This window comes from Drosophila willistoni (assembly GCF_018902025.1).
Source record: "Drosophila willistoni isolate 14030-0811.24 chromosome XL unlocalized genomic scaffold, UCI_dwil_1.1 Seg141, whole genome shotgun sequence".
NCBI lineage: Eukaryota > Metazoa > Arthropoda > Insecta > Diptera > Drosophilidae > Drosophila > Drosophila willistoni.
In genome coordinates, this window is record NW_025814052.1 from 13,820,477 (window position 1) to 13,831,451 (window position 10,975).

General features: G+C 38.0%; 1 protein-coding gene across 3 annotated transcripts; it reads left to right on the forward strand.

Moving 5' to 3' along the window:
- The first annotated feature begins 171 nt into the window (after positions 1-171).
- On the forward strand, positions 172-8,493 carry LOC6641230 (homeobox protein extradenticle). 3 transcript variants are annotated; one of them, XM_047011121.1, is made up of 6 exons: positions 172-241; positions 773-837; positions 2,793-3,173; positions 6,907-7,225; positions 7,308-7,566; positions 7,629-8,493. In XM_047011121.1, the coding sequence occupies exons 3-6, from the start codon at positions 2,909-2,911 to the stop codon at positions 7,914-7,916; spliced, it is 1,131 nt and encodes a 376-aa protein (XP_046867077.1). In that variant the 5' UTR covers positions 172-241; positions 773-837; positions 2,793-2,908; the 3' UTR covers positions 7,917-8,493. The 3 variants fall into 3 exon arrangements, with proteins under 3 accessions (XP_046867077.1, XP_046867078.1, XP_002064340.1); XM_047011122.1 differs by lacking the exon at positions 172-241 and adding an exon at positions 447-586; XM_002064304.4 differs by lacking the exons at positions 172-241; positions 773-837 and having other exon boundaries at positions 2,740-3,173.
- The last annotated feature ends 2,482 nt before the right edge of the window (positions 8,494-10,975 follow it).

A 10,975-nucleotide genomic window follows, 5' to 3' on the forward strand; every position in this document is an offset into this window, starting at 1 on the left:
GCATAATTTTGTGCTCAGTTTTGCACTCTATTTAAAGAGAGAGCCAACACATTATTAAGGCCTTTACTCATTTTTAATAGCACGCAATACTCAATTTTAAGAGAGAGCGGTAGCAAAAACCCGCTATTTTCTTCCTCTTTTTTCCCAACACTGGTTGCTAATGTTGCCAGTATGTTATCAGATTTTGCTTCTGGCAGCGCTGGTGTATACATTTTTCGTCAGCAGACAGATTTTTTTCGTGGTAAATAAAATTTATGCTATAAGCAAAATAAATAAATTAACCAAAAGTGTAATTTGGTACAAATGAAGGAGTTGTTATGCTTAAAAAGGTGGCTTGTGAATGTGTGTGAACGCGACGCAAAGGCAATGAAATTGTACAAAAAACTCAGCAAAATGTTGTTTTCTACCTGATTGGCTCTGGCAACACTGCGGATAGCTCAGTAGTGCCAGACTTGGAGCGGAAAAAACGCGAATTTTTTATAAAGAAAAAATATTCCGTAGCGTAGAAAAAATAACTCGTTGCACAATTTAGGAAATATAAATATTGCAAACAGATAATAAGAAACCCAGCATCATAATAGAAAAGGTTCAAAACAAAAACAAACATACACATTGTGTGGAAGAGGAAGCAGCAAAACATACACACAAGAAAAAATAACGAAAGAAAGAGAGAAAGATATATGAGAAAAGAAAAGAGAAAGACGCAAAAAACAGTGCTCATACATATAACAAAATTTATAACAAGTGTAATTTTCTTTCGCTTAACTTTCAGTTGAGAGGCCTTAAATCAATTAACCAGACTCACAGTTAAAGTTAAACGTGCGGCATATTGAAAATGTAAGTAAAGGTTAATAAACCAAATTGTTAAGTGCATTAACTTGAAGTTATAACAGTTTTTACTTTAATATTGTGTTATATATGTGCACATATACAGATGTACATATGTATGCATGTACATATGTGCTCTGTGTTTTTGTGTTATACACAACAAATGTGTAGCACAGATTTCATTCTTCGGATTTCCAAGAATTAAGAGAAGAAGCGAAAAGTAACAACAAACATATAAATAGAAGAAGTAATAAAAACAGGTTTTCGCTTTTTATTATCTCTCTCCTTCTCTCTCGCTCTCTTTCGGTCGCCTTTGAAGCTGCGCTTTGTCTTCTTCTTTGTGGATGTGTGTGCTCTCTCGCACTAGTTCAAGATTATTGCTCTCCGCAGTCAATCACTGAAGGTCAACTGTGCTTTCTCCAGTCATTAAAAATTGCATTTGGTTTTATTTTTACTACCCAACTACTTGAAAAAGTAATTAACATTAACCATTTGGTTTTCATACTCTTCTATTGCACTTCACACACACACGGACACCCGCACAAACACGCATACACACACATGCACGCACCGCTAAAGAGCGAGAGAGTTCGGACCAGGCTCACAGTCAGCGGGAGTTGAGAGCAGGTAACTGGCGTGTGTCGTCCCATCTGCCCTCTCCCTTGCTCATACCGTTTGCTCTCTACCCGCTGCCTCCCACTTTTGGGCTGGACTTTTTTTTTTTTGTTTTTATTGTTCAATGCGCAAGACAAAAACTTCAATAACAACAGCAACTACAGAATCAGAAGAAGCAACAACAAAACATATCAAAAAATTCATTTCAAATCTCAAAACAAAATCTTCAACTTTCAATATTCATTACAATTCTTGTTTCTAGTCAAAATAAGGTTCACGATGCTCCGATTTCATATCTATAGTGTTCACTTGCGATCTTTCATAATGTTTGCCAACTAATTGTTATTGAGAACTAATATTTGAATTTTCAATCGAAAAGTGTTTAGGTCTGATCTTCTTTTTGAATCGGTTTTAAGCGTTGTTTTAATTTCCGTAGTATTTGAAAATTAGAATTGAAATATTTGTGATACATTTATTTGAAACGAAGTTAGTCAGATTTTGATATACTCAATATCGAATGCAAGAAGAGGCAACCCTCCTGTTGCTTATATTTGAGAACATCCATCCCTGTCTTGCATATATCGTAAGAGAACGGATGATCGACACTATAGCAGACACTATATAATAATCCGAATGTAGGTAGAATCAGGAATCACTATCGATCTAAGACCCAAGGAATTATATTATTTACATATTAAAGAATATGTGCATGTGTGTGTATGTGTGTGTACTTGTTATTGGCAACAGCCACGCCCACTTAATCCATTGGGCTTTGCATACACACACACACATGCATATTCCCTATCCCTACTAAGTGTGTATGCTGCTCATCCGTTGTCTCACACACACACACATACCTATAGAGTATTATTATAATACTTTGCACAGTGCAACGGAGTTGTGTCCAGGAGGAGGAAGAAGAAGAAGCAACAGCAGCAGCAGCAAAAGAGGAAGAGAACAACACAAGAGACACCCCGCCGCACAGGAGGATTATCCAATGTGTGTGTGTGTCTTTGTGTTTGTGTGTGTGTGTGTGCGTATGGTGCGTGGTGTCGACCGATGAGATGATAAACAGAAAACAGAAGCAGCAGAAGCAACTAACCATTTGGTTACGCGTTGCCGTTGCGTACGGACGTGCGCGCGCATTGTTCGTTCTTTGTCTCCATTCGCTCTTTGATTCTGTTTGAAAGAATATTACGAATATTATTCAAAATATTGAAATCGGATTGGAATAAACACAAATACTCATATATACATTTGTTATTGTGCATATCTCTTTTTTTTTTTTGTTGTTGTTCGTTACGAATCATGTGCTAAATCCGTATACCGATCGAAATATCTTTCTACAGTGTGAGCTGCTGTTGCGTTGTTGTTGTTGTTGTTGTTGAGGCAGTTGCTCCTTAACAACGTTCACAACGATTGAGACGACGCCGACGACGAAGGTGATCCATTAAGAATAACAATCATGGAGGATCCCAATCGCATGATGGCCCACACTGGCGGCATGATGGCACCGCAGGGTTACGGTCTGCCCGGCCAAGATGATGGCCAAAATGCTGGCAATGAGAACGAGGTGCGCAAGCAAAAGGATATTGGCGAGATATTGCAACAGATCATGAGCATATCGGAGCAGTCGCTGGACGAGGCGCAGGCCAGAAAGCACACTCTAAACTGTCATCGGATGAAGCCAGCCCTGTTCTCGGTGCTGTGCGAGATTAAGGAGAAGACCGGTGAGTTAAAGTAAACCAAAATAAAAATAAATTTAATATGCCATACAAAGAAGAAAAAAGAAATCATTTCTCCCCACACAACACCCAATTTTCCTGCCCCAACCACCCACCCACCCATTGAATCCCCCCGTCCATCCTGTCCCCTGTCCCTCCCGACCTCTAGAGCAGAATTTCAAATCGAGTTCTGTGCGTTTATTTCCCTTTTATTTCTGTTCTTTTTTTCCCCCCTCCTTCTCCTTTGTTGTATTACACCCACGCAGCGACGTAAACGTACACGTAAAATGGGCAATAACAGAGCGTTTTGATTGTGGGCCAGATGTTTTGAATGGCCTCGACGTTGTTTCCCATTGCCATTGCCTAACCCTAAAGCAAACCCCCAACCCTCCATCGAAGGCAACCCCAAAGCCCAAATGTTGTGCACCGCGTTGCGAAATTGTTGTTTTTATTTTCGGTTAAAAGAAAGTATTGTGGGTTTTTCTATTTCTCGATAGGAAGGAGGAGAAGTGAATGCAAAACCTTTAATAAATTTGTCCCATATTTGTATGTAGATTCCGCCATCAGGGAAATGAAAGCAACTGATATCTTGTTAGTCTAGGAAACCTCTCTCTCTCTCTCTCTATGTGGTTCAATGGGATCAAGCTTCAGGCGATCTTTACTCGCTATCGCCGACTATTTGGTTATTTGGTTACTTGGTTGGGGCCCCGCCTGAGGGCCGGCCCAATGAGTTAATGTTTCAGTTTTATCTATGTTGAAAACGCATACTAGATAAGAAGTAACTCGACGGCGGCGGCGTCGGCGGGCGCCTTCGCAATGAAGAAGTAAACAAAGTGCCAAACAATTGCCAAGACCTCAAAAGACACTTGATCCCCAGTCCGCCGCCGCGAGTCCCTCTCTCTCTTGTGTGTTCTTTGGGGCGTTGGAGAGGACTGTGAGAACCCGTTGATGAGAAACTCTTCACACCAAAAACGAAAAAGAAACAAAAAAAAACGAAACGAGTATTTTAAAAATACAACAAGATGTATTGACTATACCGATGGTTGGTTTTAGAGTGCTTTAAGAGGGGGGAGGGGAGGGGGAAGAGGTGGGAAAAGGGAAGTGTAGGGGGGCCACTTCACTGTATATTTTTTTTTGTATGGCCTTTTGGCTTGTACATTACCATATTTTATCGACAATCGGCAATCGGCGTCTTGAAATTAGTTTTCGAAAAGCGCGCAAACCTGTTTCCATCAACGGGCTTAATATGCAGATACAGATACAGATATATGTATATATAGAGATATTCATACTAAACAAGAGCTAAATGCTGAAAATTGTTGACGATTAGGCAGAAAGTAAAAACCTCAGCTTTTTGTTTTTTAGGGTTCTATTCTAAGCTCCTCTAACCTCTCGACGACTTTCCACTGACTAGGCAACTCTGGCACTTTAAATTGAAATAGTGTGTGGGTGGAAGGGGGGGAGGGAGAGAGGTTTTAGGGGGCTTTACACTTGGACATATTTGCTTTGTTGCCATATTTTCCGTTTTCTTTTTTTCTGGTTTCTGGTTTAGTCCTTTTCCGTTTCATTTCGTGTTGTTTCGTGCGTCGTCCTTCTTCTTCTTCTCGTTTCGGCCCATTCAAATTTACGAGCTGGAAATGCCATTTACCCAGGGAGACGACGAGAGACCGAGAGCAGGCAGCAGCTATTCTGCTTTTAGATGCTTCATTAGATACGCAAATGATACTCTTCTGGGCGTGCTCAAACAAAAGGGTTAGCCCTCCCCTCTGCCCCCCCATCCGACACTCTCCGCCAGGTGGTAGGGTGGCAGGAGGAGGAGGAGGGAGGTAGGTTTCATTTTAAACTGCAAATTGAACTGGGTGTTTCCATAAAAACGAGGCGGCACATTCTCCCACACCTGAGCATTTCTAGTAGGCAACTCGAATTGAATTTCATAGATTGATTTACAGCTTTGACTACTTTTGCTACTTGCTATAACTATCAATGATAAGATACAGACTAAGCTTATCAACTTGTTCATTTCTCTCTCTCCCTCTTGTTGCTCATATTTTGTAATTTGTAAAAACAAAAAGAAAACAAGCTAAAACAAAGAGATAGATAGAGAGAGAGAGAGAAGGAGTGGGGGGGAGATACCAAAATGACATTTACCCAAGCAATCTAGCATAGCCATTTTTATGTCTCTGTCCCCTGCGTTACCCAGAGAAGAAAAAAACCAACAACAACTTGCAAAACTTTAGCAATATTCTCTCTAACCTTAACCAAATAAACCAACCACCGCCCAAAACCCAAAGCCTCCAGCCCCTCCCCCCCCCTTGCCTTGAGCAACCATCATTGGCTTGTTTCTTTGGCGACTACCTTGCTCTGTCTTTGCCTTTGCCTTCGCCTTGCCATTGCCTCCTCCTTCCATTTCTTTTGGGCTATATTAAGCCAGCTGTCGCCAGTAGCAAGCAATATCTATTCCCTAGCTGGGCTTTGGGGATGATGTTTCAACTGAAATGTCCGCCATGTGAGATCTATATATATATATAGAACTTGATCTTGCGGATCTGTTAAACTCCTCCTCCTCCTCCCCTTTATGATGCCTGAACGTATCAGGTCTTCATCCTGCTTCGACACCTTTATTCATTTTTCTCCTGCTGCTCCTTTCATTGTTCTATGAATTATTCAAAACGGGTAAGCAGCAGCGAACACTTGATGGTGTTGAAGGGGACTGGAGGCGGGGGCGTGGTGGAGTAGAGTGCACAGAGATAATATGTAATTGTTTGCCTTGTCTTGTCTTATATTTTGTTGGTTCCTACACATTGTGAATACCCTATTAGAACCGCGACAATCAAAGGTTGTTCGAAAGATTATTCAGAACTATAACTGAAAGCTCCTTGGAAGGATTAATATATTGTATCCTTTGAAAAATAAAGGAAACTTTCTGTGCAAACTTTCTGTTTATGTTAAGAAAGTTGTAGAGCTCTCTAGTTATCAGTAAAAGTCTAGACCTAAAGTTTTTGTTTTTCCAGCAGAAAACTTCATCAATGTATATGAAGAAGAAGAAAGTTCTTACTCCTTTTCTTTTCATTTTTTTTTTGGTGTGGAAAACGTGATTAAGAATTCAGCTCAACTCCTGTCTCTAGAATGTGTTTTTGGGCGAGGTGATTGGGAGGGGGAGGGAACGAGAACGAGAACTGTGGCGAAAAATCTAATTCATGCATAGCCATGCCTCGCGAATAACAAGAAAAGCATCAAACAACAACAACAACAACTTCAATACGTATTTTCCCCCGACAATATGAGGAAAAGCGACGTAGCCCAAACCCAAGCCCCCAACGAAACGAAACGAAACGTAATCCAACCCAAACCACCCACACGTAATACAATTGGCAATGTCTTTGCTCCAGCAGCAGCAGCCAGCAGTATCCTCTGGTTAAAATGAAAACCCGTCGCCTTTGCCACCGTCAACAGTTGTTGTTGTTGTTGGTGGGTTTGATGTCTGCTTCTCTCCTTTTCCGTTTTTTTTTTGTTGTTGTTTTTCGCACAGTCTGTTGGGTCGGTGGTCTGTTGGGCAAGTTTTCTGTTTCTACTTTAGCTTGCTGCTGCTCCTGCTGCAAATAATAAAATTTTATGTGCTTTCATCCTGAGAGAGAGAGAGAGAGGGAGAGAAGAAGGATAACTTGACTATAGACAGAGCAGCAGCAAAAACTTTAATCATACGTAAAACTTAAATTTTTTCTCTTCCCTTCTCTTGCAGTACTCTCAATTCGCAACACGCAGGAGGAGGAGCCACCAGATCCACAATTGATGCGTTTGGACAATATGCTAATCGCTGAGGGTGTGGCCGGACCCGAAAAGGGAGGCGGTGGTGCAGCTGCTGCATCGGCAGCGGCAGCCAGCCAAGGCGGTTCCCTGTCCATCGATGGGGCCGACAATGCCATCGAGCATTCGGATTACCGTGCCAAATTGGCTCAGATCCGTCAAATCTATCACCAGGAGTTGGAGAAATACGAGCAGGCATGCAATGAGTTCACAACGCACGTTATGAATCTGCTCCGGGAGCAAAGCCGTACCAGGTAAGATCATCATCGACTAGTTGATCCTCTATGCAATCGCAATCGATTTGTAATTTGTGTGTGTTTTCTGCCTGACACACAGACCCATCACACCCAAAGAGATCGAACGCATGGTGCAGATCATACACAAGAAATTCAGCTCCATACAGATGCAATTGAAGCAGTCCACCTGTGAGGCGGTCATGATCCTACGCTCACGCTTCCTAGACGCACGTCGCAAGCGTCGCAACTTCAGCAAACAGGCATCGGAAATTCTGAACGAGTATTTTTATAGTCATCTGAGTAATCCGTATCCATCCGAGGAGGCCAAGGAGGAGCTGGCGCGTAAATGCGGCATAACGGTGAGAAGGATACTAAGGATACTTAGGGTGATTGATTAACTTGACTCTTTGCTCTTCAATAGGTCTCGCAAGTGTCCAATTGGTTTGGCAATAAGCGCATTCGCTACAAGAAGAACATTGGCAAGGCACAGGAGGAGGCCAATTTGTATGCAGCCAAGAAGGCAGCTGGCGCATCACCGTACTCGATGGCCGGACCGCCCAGTGGCACAACCACGCCCATGATGTCACCCGCACCGCCACAGGATTCAATGGGTTATCCCATGGGCTCTGGTGGCTATGATCAGCAGCAGCCATATGATAATAGCATGGGCGGCTACGATCCTAATCTGCATCAGGATCTTAGCCCTTGAGGATAGGCTTGCCAAAACTAAATACAACAACAATAACATACAACAACAATACAAAAAAAAAAACAAAAAACTCCACCCAACTTACTCTCTCTGTCCCGTCTCTGTCTCCACCTTTCCACACTTTCTCTAACGATCTCTTCCTTTTATCCATTTGATTATTTAGCACATTTTGGTTGTTCTTCTCTTTTCTTTCTAAGCTCATATGAAGATCTGCCAATTTGGCAATTTGAAACAAAATCTTTAAAATGTCCTTTAAAGGAATGTAAATTTAATTTGAAATACTTTACATGTGCCGTGTCCTGTTTTAGTTTCTTCCTTTCATTCACTCTCTCTCTCTCTCTCTTACTCTCTCTATCTCTGTTTTTGGGGCATGTGAAGAGATTTACTTGTTTTTTTTTCTTCTTGCGGAGCAAGGGAGAGAGTAAGAGCGAGTGAGAGTCAGAAGTTATTAACAATTGAAAAGCAACTGCAATTGCCTCCAAGTCCTGTGCGTGTGTGAGTCAACAATCAACAAAGTATACGATTAATTCATAATATTATTAACAAAAAACAAACAAAAGCGAATCATATGGAAACATTGTTGTATTTTTTACCATTATTTCAATTTTAACAAAAAAAAAAAAAAACAAAAACTTAAAACTGCAGCAAAAAAGGACTCACACACGTACATGCAATGCGCATTTGCAATGAAATATATATATATATAGATATATATATATATAACTACAATACATTTATTTATCACTTAATTTGCGTTGCAATATATTTACATCAATAATAATATTAATAATAATTAAATACATTTTTTTTTTTTGAAAACAAATAATTGTGTTTGAAAACGTTTCGTTCGTTTTCATTTTATTATCAAATTTTTCATTTCCGTTTGCTAAGCTCCAAAATAATAATAAAAAAACACCCAAAAAAAAGGAATGCAAAAATTTATTTCCTTCTTGGTTTTTCCAATTTGCTTTTAGCTTTTTGTGCTAAGCTAAAGAGAAATATTATGTGTTTTAACTTTTTGTTTAATTTTTGTTAATGCTAAGCTCAAATTTTTCTTTGCTCCTTTTCCTTATAATTCTAAATAATGCTTCTTCCCTTCTGCCTCTATGTGAACCATAAATACGTAAAAAGCGAATTCAATTTTGTGAGAAACGAATAACAAAACAAATGAAAATCGAAATGAATTAATAACCAGAAGAAAACTTATACAAAAACACTTTCTACTAGGCATTAGTTAATAGTTACTTATATATTTTTTTCCTAGCTTTTAAGCCGCAAATGCTAACGAGACGAAAAACGAAAAGAAGCAGTAGGTGATGATGATAAAGATAAAGATGAAGAGAACAATTGTATACTAAAAAATTACATTTAAACGATCAAATTGATGAAACACACACACACACATACACACACAGAAATGAAATGTATACTAATGAAAACCATGAAAATACGATTTATGTATACAGAAAGTAAATATATATATATATATATACACATACGATTGATTTATAATGTATAATGTGCAACTCAACTCAAATTGTATACCTAAAGAAAACAAACAAAATTAATGGTAATAACATATATGTATACTACATTTAAAAAAACAAATCACAAACAACAACAACAAATACACCAAAACTAATGAATATTCATTAGTTTTGGCGCAACAACAACAACAACAAGAAATAACAAATTTTTGAAACTAATCCTACACAGATATAAAGAATCCTACGTACATATGTATACCAAGTCCTTGTCTGGGACTTTAGAAAAAAAAACAAACAAAAACAAAATTGTCAAGTATTAAAACAGCAACAACTACAAAAAATAAAGAAGAAGAAAACTCTTTTTTCTTTTCTATTACATAGAATTTGTATGGCAAAAATTTAATGAAAACATTAAAATGGTTTAGCATTGGTAAAGTTTCTCAGGTGCAAATTAATTGGAAGTTGTTTCTCTCTCCCTCTTCCCTTAATACATACATACATACATCATTTATGTAGCATAATTCGTAAATTTTCAAACTTGAGAAATTTTGGCAGTAGCGACCGTCCGATACAACACAAAAAAAAAAAGTTAAAAAAACAAAACAAAAAGAAAGAAAGAAAAAACAAAAAAATCATGTATACGATGTAAATCAAATTTCAATTATTACATTTTTGTTAATCAACGAGAAAAACACCCCAAAAAAGAAAACGAAAAAAAGAAAAAGCTTAATACAACTTAAGTAAAGCAAGAATAAAGAAATCGGACAAGTTATTAATCCGTTATCAAAGAAATCAAAAAAACAAAAACAAAACAAAAATTCACAAATCATAATAATAATCTTCAAGTGAATGGAACTAACCTACTTCCTATACTTCCTCTTAGTATTTGATGGAAAAAGTATTGTAATAACATTTTCAGCTAAATTCTGTTGAAAAACTGATCAGAACCTAATCTATATACATACATATATAGATATAGATATATATATAATACACAAACACACATACACATACACATACATAAATATATGGATAAACTACATACAATTATTTTAAAATAATAAAGAAAGCTAAATAATAATTAAATAAACAACAACAGCAAAAAATGGTGGCAAATAAATATGAAATTTTATTATTTATTCATCAATAATGGTTTAATGGTTGAATTCAAAGGGAAGATATTTACTAATGATCTCAGAATAAGAATCAGAAAACCTTTTTACATATTCGGAATGAAGATGAAAACAAAATATCCTGAAATTATCATTCTATCTTGGAATATATAATCCCAATTATTACATATGGTAGGACCTTAGGGCTACTAAGTGGGAAATATTGTACCTCTTACCTTTTACAATATTTTGCGATGAACATAATGATTCTGACTTTGATTATTATTTTTATTGTTTAGATCGAAAGATAGACCTGTAGTTGGGCCAAGTTTAATAACTGCTGGGACGTATTATAGCCCAGTAGTATATATACTAAGGAAAAAGGGAATGTAAACAAGCATCTTAACTTTTACAGAATTATTATATGCATTTTTTTGAATTACTTGCATAAAAACAGACA

What these genes read in the sequence shown, in the direction of transcription:
- LOC6641230 (XM_047011121.1), top strand. Translation starts at nt 2,909, where the DNA reads ATGGAGGATCCCAATCGCATGATGGCCCACACTGGCGGCATGATGGCA. An exon ending in CGAGATTAAGGAGAAGACCG is followed by an intron (nt 3,174 to 6,906) that starts GTGAGTTAAAGT and finishes CTTCTCTTGCAG; the next exon opens with TACTCTCAATTCGCAACACG. An exon ending in CGCGTAAATGCGGCATAACG is followed by an intron (nt 7,567 to 7,628) that starts GTGAGAAGGATA and finishes GCTCTTCAATAG; the next exon opens with GTCTCGCAAGTGTCCAATTG.